This window comes from Pelophylax lessonae (assembly GCF_965119305.1).
Source record: "Pelophylax lessonae genome assembly, chromosome: 6".
Taxonomy (NCBI): domain Eukaryota; kingdom Metazoa; phylum Chordata; class Amphibia; order Anura; family Ranidae; genus Pelophylax; species Pelophylax lessonae.
Genome location: NC_138773.1, coordinates 175,090,148 through 175,109,594, shown reverse-complemented (window position 1 = coordinate 175,109,594; position 19,447 = coordinate 175,090,148). Strand labels below are relative to the sequence as shown.

General features: G+C 42.2%; 1 protein-coding gene across 5 annotated transcripts in view; it reads left to right on the top strand.

Moving 5' to 3' along the window:
• The window catches only part of HECW2 (HECT, C2 and WW domain containing E3 ubiquitin protein ligase 2), a 421,352-nt gene that overhangs the window by 365,862 nt on the left and 36,043 nt on the right, over nt 1-19,447 (top strand). For all 5 annotated transcript variants that reach the window (XM_082262150.1, XM_082262151.1, XM_082262148.1 and 2 more), the window contains 4 exons: nt 1,278-1,380; nt 9,878-9,974; nt 10,767-10,850; nt 15,238-15,347. In XM_082262150.1, the coding sequence (XP_082118276.1) occupies nt 1,278-1,380; nt 9,878-9,974; nt 10,767-10,850; nt 15,238-15,347 (394 nt within the window). The remainder of the gene's footprint in view (nt 1-1,277; nt 1,381-9,877; nt 9,975-10,766; nt 10,851-15,237; nt 15,348-19,447) is intronic.

Sequence of the window (19,447 nt, the reverse complement as noted above, 5' to 3'; positions counted from 1 at the left end):
AAAAGATGTGCATTTACTCGTTTTTTTAAAGGTGAACTTACCGTGTAAAGCATAAACACGCTAGTGTAATTTGGTGCCTGGGTGACTGGTGCTGCATACAGTCTAGTCTGTATGCATGTGCCTCTTTAAGCAAGTAGTGGGGCATACCTAAAAGCTGCCTACACCCATTTATTTTAGTGGGTAGCTGTACACAGCACAAGGGGCATCTTGGCACCAAAATATGCTAGTGTATTTGTCCTGTAAAGATGCAAGTAATGCCCAGGAAAAGCACAATGGTAGCAAAGGTAACCAGTGTGTCCCTGCCCCAGTTCAACCAACTGTACAAAGGTAAGAGCATCAAGGACTCACATTGAGACCTAGCTTTGTTGTGGAACATAAACCACCATACAGCTCCAATCTGGCTGTTTTAAATACAGATTTTTAAACAAGCTATTAGCAGGCTTTCAGCAAGCTTCAAACATCACTGATCTTCAGATACAGGCAACATCCCCACTGAAATCTGTGGTTCCAGACTGAAGCTGAAAGGTGCTAGCCTGGAACTGCTGTTTTGTTATTATGAGTCTTTGCCCTCCTTATATCATACCATTTAAACTTGTAAGCAGCCATGTTCAAGAAAATGCACTACTGCCAAATCATCTTTTCAATGACTAACCACAAAACAAACAATTACATTTTAATGCCAGAAATAACAATCAGTATATTTTTTTTAAACTTTCATATCATAAAAGGTTTTACTAAACCCTTTGTTTTAAAAGGTAATTACAAATGTTAGAAGCTTCATTACGGTAAGCCCCAATCCCAGGGCCCACTGTTAGGCCAGTCCAAGAATTTTTAGCCTTTGATCCACAGAGGTTGGTTTAATAAAACTTGAGAGTGCAAAATCTGGTGCAGCTGTGCATGGTAGCCAATCAGCTTCTAACTTCAGCTTATTAATTAAGCTTTGACAGAAAAATTTGGAAGCTGATTTGTTTCTCTGCAGAACTGCACCAGATTTTGCACTCTCCGGCTTTAGTAAATCACCTCTTAGAAATGTCTACCTTGTGTGAAGACCTAAAAAAAACACTTTGAAAAGGGTTACTTGCCATGAAAGTAATGAGAGGGAAAATCCGTTTTTAAAAAATTAATGAATGGACAAATAGGTCAAGAAAACTTATTTGTGTTTTGCCGGAAATGATAACTAAAAATTCTTGAAGATTAGGAATATTCTTGTATTTATGTTTATATAAGAAAATGCACACATAGCATGGTATTTATATTGTCCATTGCTTCTGTTACAGGTTGGAGAAGATGCACGACATTCAGGGCCCCCAGTTTTACCAAGGCCTTCTAGTACCTTTAATACAGTCACTAGAAGTCACTACCCGGATATGATGCCAGTTGGTATGTATTGCATTCATGTTACATAGTTACATAGTTAGTCAGGTTAAAAAAAAAAACAAAAAACAGTAATGAAAACCCAACCATATAATCCCATATACACAATCCTATACCCGCAGTTGATCCAGAGGAAGGCGAAAAAACCCCAGCCAAGCATGATCCAATTTGCTACAGCAGGGGAAAAAATTCCTTCCTGATCCCCCAAGAGGCAATCTGATATTCGGTGGATCAACTTTACCTATAAATATTAGTACCCACTTATATTAAGTACAACCAGCTAGCCAGAACCACCTCTGGAGGGAGTCTATTCAACATTTTCACAGCTCTTAAGGTGAAGAAACCTTTCCGCATTTGGAGATGAAATCTGTTTTCCTCTAGACTTAAAGCGTGCCCTCCTGTCCTCTGTGTTGACCTTAAAGTGAACAACTCAACACCAAGTTCACTATATGGACCCCTTATGTATTTATACATGTTGATCATATCCCCCTTTAATCTCCTCTTCTCAAGAGAGAATAAATTCAGTTCCTCTAATCTTTTCTCATAGCTGAGCTCCTCCATGCCTCTTATCAGTTTGGTTGCACTTTCTCCAGTTCCCGATATCCTTTTTAAGAACTGGTGCCCAAAACGGAACTGCATATTCCAGATGAGGTCTTACTAATGATTTGTACAGGGGCAAAATTAAATCTCTGGAGTCCATGCCTCTAACTTTGCTTGCTTTGGTAACCGCAGCTTGGCATTGCATGCTATTATTAAGCTTTTGATCTACCAGAACACCCAGATCCGTCTCCACTATGGATTCCCCCAGTTCTACTCCGCCTAGTATGTATGATTCATGCATATTCTTAGCCCCCAAGTGCATAACTTTACTTTTTTCAACATGTAATAAAAGATGTTTAGAAAAATAGCTTTTCTATCATCTAGTATATTTTGTAGGTGTTTTTATGCCCTGTATGTGTATGAAAAGGAATAGAATTATAGAATAAGTTGTGTCTATGTGCAGCGTTTATTACCTTGCAGGGAGTTGTATCATGCAGTGCCAGATCTGTGCATACTGTTGTCTTCTCCCCAAGTAATTAGCCTGTGAAGGGAGGGCTAGCAATAAAGCGGTAGAAAAGCACATTATGTCAGACTGACCCTAAAGCGAAGGCCCCCAGCGGCGAGCTGTCACCACTGACAGGGCTTACATCTTCATTCGGTCTTCCTTTCCTGGTTAGCACGCTCTGGCCATTTTAAATGGCCAAGCCCCGATGATGTCATGACCACAAACGCAGCACAGTGCTCTGAATGAATAGCATTCCGTCCCTTAAGAGCACAGTGTGCATGCGCCAGTGATGTCACTGGCTACAGAAGTAGTAAAAACCAGCTAAACCGTGCACGCTTAGGAGATGTTCCTTGTTCCTAAGGTACAAGTGAGCAAGCAGTGTTTAATACTGCTTTATTATGCATATGTGAGCAGTTCTGCAGTCACCTGCCTAGGAGTGAAGAGAAGAGTAAGTTCTGATAATCTATGAGAACAGTGGATTCCAATAATAATTTTTGTGGACAGTGAGTCTTAGATTATCTTGTGTGTAATACTTGACGGAGCAGTTTTTGTTGCTTCCTATTTTGAAAGCGTAGTTGGGCTTCTACGAAAAAATAAATAAATAAATGCTTGTTTGATTTGGCATCGTGTTCCAGCTTAACAGTGCCTTTCACTGGTTGGCACTAATGGAATCAGGGCACATGGATACATCCTCCGAAAGGGAGGAGAAAAATAAACTGCCAGGAGGTAGTCTGTAGAACTAGAAAAGATCATTTCTCTATCGTTCATTGACAGACACAGCTCCATATTCTTCTTAACCATTGGGTTATGCAGCCCCCTACAGATGTAGGACACTAGGCAGGAAAAAAACTTTACCATGCCTATGGGGCAGTCCTTGGAGGCATACACCCACTCACTCTGCTAAAGGATTCAGTTTGTTTCTGCCTAGTTTAGGAGTAGAACCTGGTTCCCGGCTGGGACTTCGGTCTTAGCTTTTTTTTTATTTCAAAGGGAACCTTTGTTAAAATTTAAATTTTTTAGCTAGTTATGTTCTTGAGAGAACTGCAATCAACAGCTGGACTGGGTTTCGGACTGGATATTCTAGAACCTTAAGGTCTCCTAGTCCGGCCAGCGAGCATGTGCAGGTTATAGCCCAGCACTAGTCCTCGCCATGACAGAGCCCCAATGGACGTGGGCTGACCCGCGAGTGAAACACCTTTCTGGGACGCACACGACCTAGTTTGGCCTGAGTCGCAGCATGCCCCTTGGTCGTCTTCACCCTCACCCCGAGTGGAGAGGTAGTCTGTCCGGAGTGGCGCCCACTCGATTGTTGTTGGTATGGTGAGAAGTGTCCCCCCATAGCGCTTGCAGTCTCGGGCTGGATTTTGGCCCCTCCTTGGGATGGTTGGACCCCCGGGTTCCCTTACATTTCCTCCAGCCCCTCTAACAGTCACGGTGGTCTTTTAGCCCCAACCTACCCCCATGCCCCCTCCTCCCTCCCGGGTTAGGTAGGAGCTGGTTTTGCCACTTGCTCCAGTAAGTGGGGGTGGATGCGGTTGTTGCTGACCGGGCTATCTGGATTGCTTACGGGGGTCTTGGTTAGTGACTGGGACAGGGATGTCCTTTGGTGGTTATAGGCTTGGGGGGGAGCGGATGTTTCTTAATTTGCGGGTCTGTGCCTCACGTATCTGGGTCGGGCCAAAAGTTTAGTCCGCGGCTTTGCGGCCTACTCTGGGCTGTCCGGGTACCTGAACAGAGCTGACTGAGATGAGGTGCCTGACCAAGCTGATTGAGATTAAATGCTCGACCAAGCTGACCGGCAGATGCCTCACGCGGCCAGATCGGGCCAAAAATTGAGGCCTCAGCTTGCGTCTGACAGAGCTGGCTTTCTGAGTGACTGACCAAGCTGTCGGGGTGACTGGCCAGGCTGTCCGAGCTCCTAACCGAGCTGCTGATCAAGCTGACAGAGCTGACGGTGGACTCCCGACCAAATCAGGCCCCAAATTTAGGAAGCGGCTTTGCGGCCTTCTCGCGGCTGGCTGTCAAAGCTGCTGACTGAGCTGTTGACCAGGCTGTTTGAGCTGCTGACTGTTGTGATACAGCAGCGGATGGACCCCCTCAGGGGGGTGGACATATGGACTGCCTGGCACCCCCCTTGAACCGGGGGACACCTTGGGGGCATTGTTGTGTGAGAGTATTCTGCCTGCACGTCTGCATCACGGCTGGCCCCCTCTTCCCCTTTATAGGGGGCTATGTCCTTTTATGTCATTTATAGTGGGCGACCCTTAGGTCTAATTGGGGTCTTTTTGTGGAACTTTAGCCAGCGTCTCCTTGCGAGACTGTGGTCCGCGACCTCCCCTGCTTGTTATGTTCTCAGGGTGAGCTTAGCATATAGCGACTCTACTGGGTCTGCGTCCACGCACTTCGGGTGCTCTGTTTTGAGGATGATTCCTTTTTTTTACTGCACATGCGCATTTGATACAAGATCAAGGATTCAGGACCCGACCGTCCGACAGATTCTTCCTGTCCAATCTACGCCTAACTTCAGATCGGATAAGGGATCTACGAGAGGCGGTACAAGATCTGCTGTCGCAAAGGGTGATTGTGCCAGTTCCCTCTCGGGAAAGTTTTCAAGGGTTTTATTTAAACCTGTTTACTGTTCCCAGGAAAGAATGGAAAGTGCGTCCAATTCTGGATCTCAAGGCTGTGAATTGCTTTGTGTGGGTACAGAGGTTTTGAATGGAGTCCATTCGCACGGTAGTGGCGTTCCTACACCAAGGAGACTTTTTGGCCTCTATCGATATCGAGGACGCATATGTGCACATCTCTATTTACATAAAATCAAAATCCGTCAGATGGTCATAGATAAACCATAAAAAACAAGGGAGCACAAATAGTGTAACACTGCTAAAACTTATTTATATATAAATAAACAAAATTGCACTTGCAAACATCCCGTGATAAAGAGCGTATAAAGATGCAAAGGTAGGCTGTCAGCAGCATGGCCTTGACGCGTTTCAGCATAAATGCTTTTATCAAGGCTAATTAGGTACTAGCTTTTGATAAAAGCATTTATGCTGAAACGCTTCAAGGCCACGCTGCTGACAGCCTACCTTTGCATCTTTATACGCTCTTTATCACGGGATGTTTGTGAGTGCAATTTTTTTTATATATATAAATAAATTTTAGCAGTGTTACACTATTTGCGCTCCCTTGTTTTTTATGGTTTATCTATGACCAACTGACGGATTGGGAGCTCCTTTTTGATGTGACGATATATATCTGCTATAACATCTTCACTTCACCATCCGTGGTCTGTCTACCTTTTTGGATCAGCCATCCATTGGTTAACAAGCTGGTTTGACCCAGGTGCTATATGGCACTCTGAGTCCTACAGTTCTGGTGAGCACAATATATCTTCATATCCTGTTGGTGTTGGGATCCAGTGAGCATTTGATTATCACCGGTGTGGACAGACCTGTCACTTCACTTTTGGGATTGTTGATCTTTTTGATTGCAAGGAGTCACACATATAGCTCACCATGCTGGAACAAGACACCTGTCTCTATTAGTGAAATGCTGGTGATGTCTGGTGAAATTAATAAGATGTTTATGTGGTGTGAAGGTGAGAGGAGCGTTCCCCCATCTACCAGCGTTTCAAGGGAATGAATAGACCTGATGGTGTCCACCTTAGGGACGGTTCCGTTTGCTCAGTTCCACACAAGACCTCTGCAAAGGGGTTTTCTTGTCAAGTGGAACAAGAATCCCAAATCTTTGGACAATCTGATTCGGTTGAGTCAAACTGCAATAAGTGCCCTAAGTGGGCATAAGTGGCCCTGCGTCAGGGCAAGCTCTTTCTTCCATTGTATTGGACCATGGTATCCACGGATGCCAACCTGTCTGGCTGGCGCGAGGAGGTTCTAGGAAAGCGTTGTGTCCAGGGGACCTGGACTCTGAAAGGGTCCAGACTTCTGATCAATATCCTGGAACTCGGAGTGATAAAGCTTTGCGTCACTGGACAAATTGTCTGCAGGGTTGTCCAGTTTGGATTCAATCAGACAATGCCACGGCCGTGGTTTATGTCAATTATCAAGGGGGCACCAAGAGTGTCTTGGCGGCCCAGACGGTGGCCGAGATCTTAATATGGGCAGAAAATGTTGTTTCAGTCCTCTCCGCCGTGCATATACCTGGAGTGGAGAACTGGCAGGCGGATTACTTGAGTCGTTAAGTCAGGGGGAATGATCCCTGCACCCGGAAGTGTTTTACCTGTTGTATGTCCGGTGGGGGACACCCAATGTAGACTTGTTAGTTTCTCGCCTCAATGAGAAGGTACAGAGGTTTGTAGCCAGGTCTCAGGATTCTCTGGCCAACGCCACAGACGCATTGGTGGCTCATTGGGGTCAGTACCGGCTGATCTATGCATTTTCTCCGCTGAAATAGAGGTGGAAGGGATTCCGGTCATTCTGGTGGCCCCAGACTGGCCTTGCCAGTCTGGGTATGCAGATCTGGTAAGTTTGGTCGCCGATGCTCCTTGGAGACTTCCTCTCAGGGAAGATCTGTTGTCTCAAGGGCTGATCTTCCATCCTGCTTTACAGTCGCTGGCTTTAACGGCATGGCTGTTGAAAGTCAGGTATTGAAGGATAGGGGTCTTTCTGACTCCTACACTGATTCCTACACTGTTGAAGGCTAGAAAATCTACCTTCAGGAAGATTTATCGTCGTACTTGGAAATCGTACATCTCATTGTGTGAATCGATTAAGGTGCATCCAAGCTCCTTTTCAGTGGCTAGGATATTGGCTTTCCTCCAAAGAGGGGTTGAGCAGCGGTTGGCCTTGGGTACTATTAAAGGTCAGGTGTCAGCTTTGGAAAGCTTTGGACTACTTTGGAAAGTCCCAATGGTTAAGAAGAATATGGAGCTGCATCTGTCAATGAACGATAGAGAAAACTGGATTTTTGATTTGCCGTAAAATCCTTTTCTCTGAAGTTTATTGACAGACGTAGCACCCGCCCCTCTATTTCTTAGTGGGTTGGGGTTTTTTTAACTTATGACACTGCTTGCAACAAAACTGAATCCTATAGCAGAGTGAGTGGGTGTATGCCTTCAGGGACTGCCCCATAGGCGTGGTAAAGTGTTTTTCCTGCCTATTGTCCTACTCCTGTAGGGGGCAGCATAACCTAATGGTTAAGAAGAATATGGAGCTGCATCTGTCAATGAACTTCAGAGAAAAGGATTTTACAGTAAGTCAAAAATCCAGTTTTTACTGGCAGTAGATGTGATTTAGATGTCTTTGAAAAGCACAGGAGTGAAAAATCCCTGACTTACTACTGTAGTAGGCTTAAGCTAAAATTAATTCAGCTAGCTACAAGAATCATTAATCAAGGTCAGATCAGCCAGACAAAGAGCTGATGTAAATCAGCAGAAGGAAGAGTTGGATTAACTCTTTCATGAACTGTCCTTTATTGTCAGTTATTTGGTCTGTGGTTATTTGCATAGGCCTAGAAATTAAACGTTAAAGGTACATAGAAGTATATATCTATGTCATCTAAACGAGTTGTTCTGTCCTTGCTACATGTTATCCTGTGTGAGCTCGACATGCAGTTAAACCTTCCTATTCTTTAATAAACCAGACAGTGTTCACAATCTCTGAGGCTTTATTGAAATGAACAGGGTGAAGTGAACACAATACAATAAATATAACAGTAATATCTTCTGTTACTGAAGTTTGTGGTAGACACTAGGTACAAGTAGATCCAGTTCTTACCAACGATGCTGCCACTGAGAAAGGACAGAAGTATGTCCTGTAGACATGAGCTAACGTGAAGGATGGGCTTTGCAGCTGTTTCCACCTTACAGGTCAGAACACAAATAAATATGTTCATTAACTCCCTTCCCGCCCTCGCTATAGCCAAAAGACGGCTACAGCACGGGCTTTAAATGCCGGAAGGGGGTCCATGGACTTCCTTCCATGCTCGCGCTACTTGCACGCCCCCTGTAGTGCGCAGATGGCGTGGTCTGTGATCGCCGAGTCCTTGGGCTTAGGCTGATCACAGATTGGGGTAAAGTGCCAATCTCAGCGGGCCTTTACCACGCGATCAGCTGTCAGGCAATGGCAGCTGATCACGGAAGTAAACAGAAGCCTGTTTTTGCCTTTTTTTTCCCTCACACTGACAGAGTGAGGAAAAAAGAAGAAAACTGTTAACCGGCTTTTGTTATAGGGACATTGATCCCCTCAGTGCCCACCAGTGCTGCTAATCAGTGCCCATCAGTGCTGCTCATCTGTGCCCACCAGTGCCACATATCAGTGCCTCATCATCAGTGTCATTTATCAGTGTTGCCTATCACTGCTCTTCAGTGCTACCTATCAGTGCAGCCTCATTAGTGTGTCCTGACCAGTGCCATCTCATCAATGCCACCCATCAGTGCCCATCAGTACCACCTAAAATGTTGCACACGTTGAACACTAGGTGAAGCCAAAAACAAATTTAACAGGTAAACAACGAACATTATAAACTGTTTGCTGGAGGCATGCCACTAGGAATATGAGGAGACATACTCCTGGGAGGGGATGACAATGCCATTGAGCCCTTTTTTATTTTTCCCTGGATAAAAAGCATCTTTCAGGAGATTGTATTATAGTCTACGTAGGAATACTAGCTACTAAGCCCATGTGCTGATGGAGACTTCACCTCCAAAATGCTTTGGATACGGCTTTTCTACTTATTGTTACTTTAAGTATAAAGATATATGGACTTTTGAGCGGATCTTTTGGCACTCTATTTTTCTTGCATAATCAGTATTCTTAAGTCAGATGGCTCCAACATTGCGTTTGAGCAATGGGCCGAAGTCAAGGTAATAAGCTACTATCAACCTGTATTTGAAGAAAGTCAAATCTAAGTCCAGCACCTCAGTTTTTTTTTCTTCTGAACTTTCTCTCTAGTTTGAATAAGAAAAAAACCTGACAGGAATTAGAACCCACATTTACTATATAAGAACAAGAATTCAACTTGTGAAACCAGAACTCCTTTTAGCATCGTGGACTTAGAGAACAGAAGCCATTGAACCAGCATGAAAGCTCAGCAACTAGCATTATTATTAGGTAGTCAACAAAAGAAACTACTTGTTTTTCGCAAGTATTTTTTCTGGCTCTGATCTCCTGGAATCCTGTATGTGATCCTTCTGTTACACTGGTGTTTAGCAAAACCTTTTCTGGATTTTAAATATAGCCTAAGATGTTTCTGCATCTATTCTATGACAACTATTTTCTCTTAAGGTGTTGGCTGATCATATCATTGACCTTAATCTTAATTTTTTTTTTTTTCCATCACCTGTATCTTGTAATAGAATATGCAAAAACCAACACTTGTGTGGCCTCTACATAATGACAATACAATGGACACAGCACTAACAATATGAAAATAATATATGCATATTGATCTATTGTTAATTACTTTTCTGTTTTTGCATTTTCATATTTCTAGGTTACAATGAAAAAATTGTAGCGTTCTTGCGTCAACCTAACATCTTTGAAATTCTCCAGGAACGACAGCATGAGCTCTGCCGAAACCATTCTCTCAGGTACTGAGGGCTATAGTTTTTCTTTTTTTAATTAGCTAATGATTAGCGTTCCTACAGCAAAATGTTTCATTTGAAGTGACCCTGTAAAGTAATGCTCCTGGTATAACCACTTGCTGAAAGGATGGCCAGCAAGTAGTTAAAGTAGAACTGAATACAATTATCTAAGGGCTCTTTCACACGGGCATTCCTTTTTTTTTTGCCCGATCAGGTCCTTTTTTTTTTTTTTGTGTCATCCGGTCCGTATGTCCGTTTTTCATCCCATCCGTTTGCGGATGAAAAACTGACATAATGCATGTCTATGTAAATACGGATGTCTGCGGATGACACCACTGACATCCGTTTTTGCTTCCGTTCCGTTTTTTGAAAGGAAGAAAAAATAGGGTTCTCCTCCGTTCAAAAAAACTGAACTGAACTGAACTGACAAAAAACGGATGTCAGAGGATGATCATCTGATGACATCCGTATTTACATAGAGATACATTATGTCAGTTTTTCATCCGCAAACGGATGGGATGAAAAACGGACATACGGAACGCCCATGTGAAAGAGCCCTTAGAGGAAATTTCTCCTACCTTATCAAGGTTACTTTTCACTTCTTTAGTGTGTCCTGGACAGGAAGTAAATGGAAATCTCCACAACTTGCTTTAGCGATTTCCTACTCTATCTAGAACTTAAAAAAACAGTTTTGGCTTGAAATATAATTAGTTTTTTTATGCTCTGGCTATATTTTAGATAAAGCTTGTATTAATATTCATTGTGTCATAATGAATTAAATATTTCACTCTTAAACAGGGAAAAGATACAGTTTATTCGGGCAGAAGGACCCTCAGGACTTGTTCGCCTCTCTGGTGATGCAGATCTTGTTATTCTATTAAGGTAAGAAGTCATGCTGGTTTAAGGAGATTGAATGTAGCAACTGAATGTTTAATATAGCATAGATGCAACAGTAACTCTTGAAGTAAGACTAAAGGCAAAGCTTTTTTGGTCAGTTTTTTTTTTTTGCTATTGGTGTCCTATTATGGGGATTTTCCTTCACTTCCTGTCCCATAGCCAAAACAGGAATTGGGAGGTAATCCTTCTAACTTGAGGGAATCCATAGTTATCGCCAAAGCCACCAGGATTAGTGTCCCCATTGGAAGGTTTCCCCTCTATTCCTGTTTTGGTGGCATTCTCAGTGATAATGGTAACCACTTCAGCTCCGGAAGATTTATGACCAGGCCATTTTTTGCGATACGGCACTGCAGTTATTTACCTGACAACTTCAAAATCATGCTTCACCGTACCTAAATACATTTTATGTCCTTTTTTCCCCACAAATAGAGCTTTCTTTTAGTGGTATTTGGTCACATTTGTGGTTTGAGAGCCGGTTCACATTAGAGCGATCCGACTTGCTGGGGCGACCTCACAAGTCGCGGTGCGCTGCTCGCACCGCAACCTCAGAGCGGCCGGCACGGACTTCATAACATTGAAGTCTATGCAGGTCGCTCCGGGTTGCCCCAAAGAAGCTCCGGACCCTTTTTCTAAGTCGGAGCGACTTGTGTCGCTCCTATTAGAACGGGTCCACAGCTTCTCTATGGCAGGCGACCTACGGCGAGTGTGAACCGGCTCTTAATGTTTTGCGCTATAAACAAAAAAAAAAACATTTCTGCTATAAAACACATCCAATAAATAAATTTACAAAATCAAATTTCTTCATCAATTTAGGCCAATATATATTTTGCTACATATTTTTGGTAAATATGCGTATATTGATTGGTTTGCGCAAAAGTTATAGCATCTAACAATGGGATATTTTTATTAAATTTTTTCAAATTGTTTTGATCGCCACTGATGTTAACCCCTTCTCTGCCAGTGTCATTAGTCCAGTGACAGTTCATATTTTTAGCACTGATCACTGTATTAGTGTCACTGGTTCCCAAAAAAGTGTCAGATAGTGTCTGATTGCCCGCCACAATATAGCAGTCCTGCAAAAAATCGCAGATCGCTGCCATTACTACTAAAAAAAAAAAAGAAACAATAAAAATTACATAAATCTTTCCCGTAGTTAGTAGATGGTATAACTTTTGAGCAAAGTAATCAAAATACGCTTATTGCAATTTTTTTACCAAAAATATGTAGCAGAAAACAAATTGGCCTAAAATGTTAAACAATTTTGATTTTTACATTTTTTGGGGGGGGAATGTTATATAGCAGAATGTGAAAAATAGTTTTTTTTTTTTTTAGAATTGGCGATCTTTTTTTGTTTATAGCGCAAAAAATAAAAATCGCAGAGGTGATCAAATACCACCAAAAAAAAAAGCTCTATTTGTGGAAAAAAAGGACATCAATTTGATTTGGGTACAGCGTTGCACGACCGCGCAATTGTCCGTTAAAGTAACGCAGTGCCGAATCGCAAAATATGGCCTGGTCATTAAGGGGGAAAATCTTCCGGTCCAGAAGTGATAGGCATCAGGTTGTATAAGTCTCCATTCACACTGCCGCAACTTGTCAGGCGACTTGTGTGCCCTCAAGTCGCCCCAAGTCTCTTGAAATAATATATGCAATGTAAATCAATGAGAGCCATCTTAATATGCACTACTGAAGTCGCTCTGACTTCAGAAAAGGGTCCTGTACTACTTTGAGGCGACTTGTATTCGACTTGTGCCAATAGACTTCAATGGGAGTCGCCTCCAAGTCGGATCCTTATCTTATTTGAAGCGACTTGTGATCCGACTTTGCAGGAAGAAGAAGGAAAATTAGCCAGGCATTCCCCACATTGCAGCCATGCCTACAGTTCCTATATACCATTATCTCTGCCTGGTCTGTGTGAGTGGCACTGGTGGACACAGATAAGTGGCACTGGTGGACACTGATACATGGCACTGGTGGACACTGATACATGGCACTGGTTGACACTGATTCATGGCACTGGTTGACACTGATTTGTGGCACTGATACATGGCACTGATATGTGGCACTGGTGGACACTGATTCGTGGCACTGATACGTGGCACTGGTGGACACTGATTTGTGGCACTGATACGTGGCACTGATACGTGGCACTGGTGGACACTGATTTGTGGCACTGATACGTGGCACTGGTGGACACTGATTCGTGGCACTGATACGTTGCACTGATACGTGGCACTGGTGGACACTTAGTGTGAGGAAACGGATATGCAGTGTAGTTCAGGCACTATATACCACTATAGTTAGATTCAATAATCGAGTTTCTGTAGGGAAAGTGTTAAGTGTCAGGGTGACCGTAGGGTAGTTTAGGGTGAACTGACTCTGACTGCTATGCCAGGGTGACAGAACTCATCCATGTCAGGGTGACCGCCATAAGAAAAAGATCATTTTTCTTAGAATTATTAGTAGAGCAGGGATGGGGCTCCGCTCCTTTTATTCCAGGGTGACAGAGCTCATCCATGTCAGGGTAACCACCATAAGAAAAAGATCATTTTTCTTAGAATTATTAGTAGAGCAGGGATGGGGCTCCGCTCCTTTTATGCCAGGGTGACAGAACTCATCCATGTCAGGGTGACCGCCATAAGAAAAAGATAATTTTTCTTAGAATTATTAGTAGAGCAGGGATGGGGCTCCGCTTCTTTCACACCTGGGCGTTTTTGTTTCAGGCGTTTGTTGGGCTTTTTTTGTGGACGTCTTTGGAGGCAGGCATGACATCTGAACTTCTGTGTAGGGGTATATACACACACACACATATGTGTATATATACCCCTATACAGAAGTTCAGATGTCATGCCTGCCTCCAAAGACGCCCAAAAAATGCCCAATAAACGCCTGAAACAACACACCTGGGCATTTTTGTTTCAGGCGTTTATTGGGCATTTTTTGGGCTTCTTTGGAGGCAGGCAGGACATCTGAACTTCTGTATATAGGGGTATATATACACACACACACACACACACACACATATATAAATATACACACATATAGGTGTGAAAGGAGGGTAACACCATCCCTGCAAATAATTTCAGTAGCGCAGGGATAGGGTTCCGCTCCTTTCACATCTATATGTGTGTATGTGTATATATATATATATATATATATATATATATATATATATATATATATATATGTGTGTGTGTGTGTGTGTATACCCCTATACAGAAGTTCAGATGTCATGCCTGCCTCCAAAGACGCCCAAAAAATGCCCAATAAGCGCCTAAAACTAAAACGCCCAGGTGTGACAGGAGCATCCCTGCGCTAATAAAAATTCTAAGAAAAATGATCATTTTTTTCTGGTTCTGGACATGCTACAGAGCTGAAACTTCACAGGTACACTTTTTAGACCCCCCCAGACACTAAATCCAAAGAAATCTAATTTTTTTTTTTTTTTATATAATTTTTTCAATAATTGGCTCTATATCAAAAACGACAATTTTTAAGAACTTTTTTTTGGTGGGCAATGAGGAAATGAGTAAAAAAAAAAACAGAAAAGGGGAATTAGGTCACAACACATCATATTCTGATTGGCCAAATACAAAGTCGTACAAAGTCGTCTATCATATAAGTCGCTTAAAATAATTCACAAGTCGTGCTGAAGTCGCGCTGAAGGTCACGCTAACAAGTCGCCCCTTATGAGGCGACTTTCTGGTCGTGGTAGTGTGAACCGGCTCTTAGAGCAGTATGCACACCAAGCTTTTACATTTGTTGCAGTCAGCACTTCCATCAGGAGTTTAACCTCCTCATACTGGAACCAAATTGTAATTGAAAGGCTTTAATAATGCTGCTTGAAAGTTTTGCAAAAGCTTACTGTACACACTTATCTTATGCAAGCTAAGGCCTGCTGCACCGCAAGAGTTATATGCTCGTTTAGGTCTAGGTGGCTATAAAAAGCAGCCTATCCCCCATTCCCACAGTCTGTTCTCCCCTATGCTCTGGTGGTTGCAGGTCCTCTGACATTATCAAGTACAATGCAGTGCACATATTCCATAGAGAGCACAGGTAATCAGGTAAGTAAAACTGTTTCTCCTGTTCTCCTGGACCTGAATGAGCGTTTAACCCTTGCAGTGCTGAGGGAACTGCACTTCAAGGAAGGAGACTTACTTTCTTGGGAAATAGGCAGTTTATGTTTTCTTGTATGTGTTTTAAACAATTATTCTTAACAAGTTTATGCTTCAGAAAGTGAATATCAAGTTAGGCACAGCGATGTTTTATATCCTTTCCCTGCAGATATATATCTAAAATACATCTACATTTGGACAGCATCAAACAAATATCTCTCATGTTTTTTAATAATCCTTTGTTTACTTGTCTGCAGTCTTTTTGAAGAAGAAATAATGTCATATATTCCACCACATGCCTTACTACATCCCAGCTATTGCCAGTCTCCACGTGGCTCGCCAGTGTCTTCTCCACAAAACTCTCCTGGTACAGTATCTGCTGCTGTCAGAGTTTACCAACATGAAATACAGTAATGTGGCAGTCAATGTGTGGTATTAGTTTGTCTTAAATTGGCCATACACACACACAGCCTGTGCTAATAGTTTGGATGGATGAACCGTCCCTGTCAGCTTCTGTATTCTGACAGCTGGAACCTGAGGCTGTCAGAATACCTGAACAGAGCCTGCATCTGAATGTATGCAGGCACTGTTTAGCTTACAGTTTTCCACTTGGTTCCTTGAACAATCAGCTTTTGTCAAGCCAGGTGGTGCTGACGGGGTCACCCACAGTTTGAATGTAGCTCATTCAGCGTGAGTTAGTTGAAATTTAAGACATGTATGGCAGCCTTTACTGCTTCAGTAAACACTTGGGAAGGGGTGATGCAGAAACCGCATCAATGTGTATTCTTTCCATTGTATACATTAACAAATAGGGCCATAGTGATAGTAGTTACATAGTTACATAGTTTGAGTTACATAGTTTGTGAGGTTGAAAAAAGACATCAGTCCATCCAGTTCAACCTATGATGTGTGTGTGTTTGATGTTAACCGTACATTGTATACCCCTGAATGTTGTGGTCTTTAAGGTGCCCATCTAATAGTTTTTTGAAACTATTGATGCTCCCTGCTAATACGACTGCTTGTGGAAGAGAATTCCACATCCTTACTGCTCTGACAATGAAGAACCCCTTACGTAATTTAAGGTTAAACCGTTTTTCCTCTAGTTTTAGTGAGTGGCCACGTGTCTTATTGTATTCCCTTTCTCTGAATAGTTTGTTCCTTATGCTAGGGTCGCCAGTACAGTATTTGTACATTGATATCAAATCCCCCCTCAAGCGTCTCTTCTCCAGAGAGAATAGGTTCAGTGCTTGTAGTCTTTCCTCATAGCTGATGTCCTCCATTCCCCTAATTATTTTTGTTGCCCTTCTCTGGACTCTCTCCAGTTCCAGCACATCCTTCCTGAGGACCGGTGCCCAGAACTGGACAGCATACTCCAGATGTGGCCGGACCAAAGTCTTGTAGAGTGGGAGAATAATCTCTTTATTTATATAATAGGTGGAGGGAGGGGAGGGAAAGGGGTCATTGTCAGGGGTAGGTCTTGTTTAATCAACTTCTGTAGAAGGGACATGTTGGAACATTTTCCATCAATTAACAGCTTCAGCCAATCAGCTTCAGCTGTTAATTAGTGTATTCTGACAGTGACAGGTGGCGCTGTCAGAATACGGTGTCCCAGCAGGGCACATTTCTCCATCCACCTCATTTGTGATGATGGAGAAATCTGTTCTGTTGGCGGAAAGAAAAAAAAATGAACTATGGGCAGCTTTAGTACAGGCATAGGATGCTGCATTAATTGGAAAGTTAGATAAAAGTATAACACTGCAGTTGACTGTGTACTATTGATAGAATACCATCATTGTAAATAAATAAATGGTTTATTTGACCTCTCTTTTTTTTTATGAAGCGTTTTTTTCTAATTATTTAAAGATCAAGAAAGTCAAACAACTTTTTCTAGTGTTAAAACAAATAATGTTACTGTGATAAAAAGATAAAAGATAAAAACATTTTATTCTGTTTTTAATCCCATTTAGAATTACATAAAAAATATGTTTTAGGGTGAATGCAATATGAAATTATATAAAGGTTTTCTCTGTATTCTTTTCATGCTGGGGTTCCAAAAAGTTGCAAACCAAGCAAACTAAATGTCAGACGGGATGGGATTGCTAAAAAGACAACTTTATAGGTGAACTTAAACAGCAATGGCCAAATAACTCCTGTTGTCCAACTGATTGCAGGTGTAAGGCTAGAAGTATAAAGGCTTGTTAACTCCTGCTTCAAAACATGGCATCCCAGATAGCAAGGAAAACTTGCCACAAATTTGAGGCAGTGTTGAGTTGTAAGTCTTGTAAACTTGCTGCACATTTTCACTGGCAAGTTGTACATTTGTAGAGCACTTGAAGCAGAAGTTCTAGTTGACAATTTTCCAATTTGTGGCAAATTTGCATGCCAAGTCTCTATCAAGAGCAAAGTTGCAATGGTGAGTCTACAGCATGAAAATTCAGCCACAGTGACCCCTGTGGTGGGATGATTATTGCATAACATACCTGAATCAGAACTTGCAGCAGACTTGCAGATTGTTTGCAAAGAAAGTTGATCTAGAGTCATGCAATGCAGACTTACTGCAATTGTGCAACAAGCTTGTAAAGCCTAGTAAGTCCAGCAATAGCTTAGCAAGTCATTTTCAAACTTGCAACACAATTGTGTGCTATCTGGGAATGGACACACTTTGTTAAAGCACTCTGGATGTCAGTCAAAGCACCTGTCACTAAGTAAAATGGTTAGATTACAATCATGTTCACGTGTTGTGTTTGCTGTGCTTTGCTTCAAAAATTATACCCCATGTCATTTTAGTAGTGCTTCAAAGCGTCTTCAAAGCCTTCATAGAAGTCTTTGACAAAGCTCGCTTGCAGCACCTGCAGCTTTTGAGGAGCTTTTTTTAAGCTTTAGCTTCACTTTGTTTTGGAGGTATTGCAGGTATGAGATATAAACACACACACACACACAGCATCTGCCAAGCTTCAATAAAGCTTCAAAAAAGCATCACCTAAGCATCATCAAAGCACCACCTGAAGCATCACAGAAGCATAAAAAAAGCATGTTGAAGCAGTAGGTGCTTTAATGTGTGTTGAAGTCAAAGCAAGTGTAAATGAGCCCCAATAAGGAGGTTACGCTACATAAGTCACCAGTACTAGCAATTTATCTCTACTCCTATAAAAAAAGGGGAAAAAAAGGCTCCCTTTGGAGACAGGCACGTAAGTAGCATGCACTGTGGGGAAAATAATGATTTGATCCCCTGCAGAAATGAAGTGTCTACAGTTTTTATCATAGGTTTATTTTAAATGATCGAGAGAATATCAACAAAAAATCAAGAAAAAGCACATGATACAAATGTTATAAATTGAGTTGCTGTTTAGTGAGTAAAATCAGTATTTGATCCCCAAGCAAAACATGACTTAGAACTTAGGAGAAACCCTTGTTGGCAAGTACAGAGGTAAGATATTTCTTGTAGTTTTCTTTATAGTCTTTTTTTCTTTGTAGTCTTCTTTACAGATCTTCTCTAAATCCTTAAGATTTCCTGGCTGTCGCTTGGCAACTCAAAGTTTTAGCTCCCTTCATAAATGTTCAATAGGATTAAGGTCTTGAGACTGGCTAGGCCACTCCATGACCCTAATATGCTTCTTCTTGAGCCACTCCTTCATTGATTTGGCAGTAGGTTTTGGGTCATTGTCCTGCTGGAAGACCCATCCATGACCCATCTTCAGTGTTCTGGCTGAGGGAAGAAGGTTCTCATTTAAATTTTACAATACATGGCCCCGTCCCTCAATGTGGCAAAGTTGGCCTGTAGCTTTAGCAGAGAAATCGCCACAAAGCATAATGTGTTCCACCTTGTGCTTAACTAAAGGAATGGTGTTCTTCGGGTCACAGCATTTTTCTTCCTCCAAACACAGCAAATTAAGTTAATGCCAAAGAGTTTAATTTTGGTCTCATCTGCATGACCACAGAACTTTCTCCAAATCCTTCTCTGAATCATTTAGATGTTCACTGGCAAACTTTAAATGGGCCTGTATATGTGACTTGTTGAGGAGGGGTACCTTAATGGCGCTGCAGGATTTCAATCCATGGCGGTGAATTGTGTTACCAATGGTTTGTTTCAACTACCTTGAGATCATTCACAAGCTCCTCCCGTGAAGTTCTGGGCTGATCCCTCACTTATCTCATGATCATCCTTACCCCATCAGGCAAAATCTTGCATAGAGCTCCAGATCGAGGGCGATTGATGGTTATTTTGTATTTCTTCCATTTGTGAATAATTGTTCCAACGGTTGTCTCCTTCACACTAAGCTTCTTGCTGATGATTTTGTAGCCCATTCTAGCCTTGCGCAGGTCTACAATCTTGTCCCTGATGTCCTTTGACAGCTCTTTGGTCTTGCCCGTGATGGTAAGTTTGAATGAAAGAAAGAGATTTTGTGAGTTGTCATTAGGAGCACCTTCTTAAATTGACAGGCCTAATCTGTGTACCACATGAACACA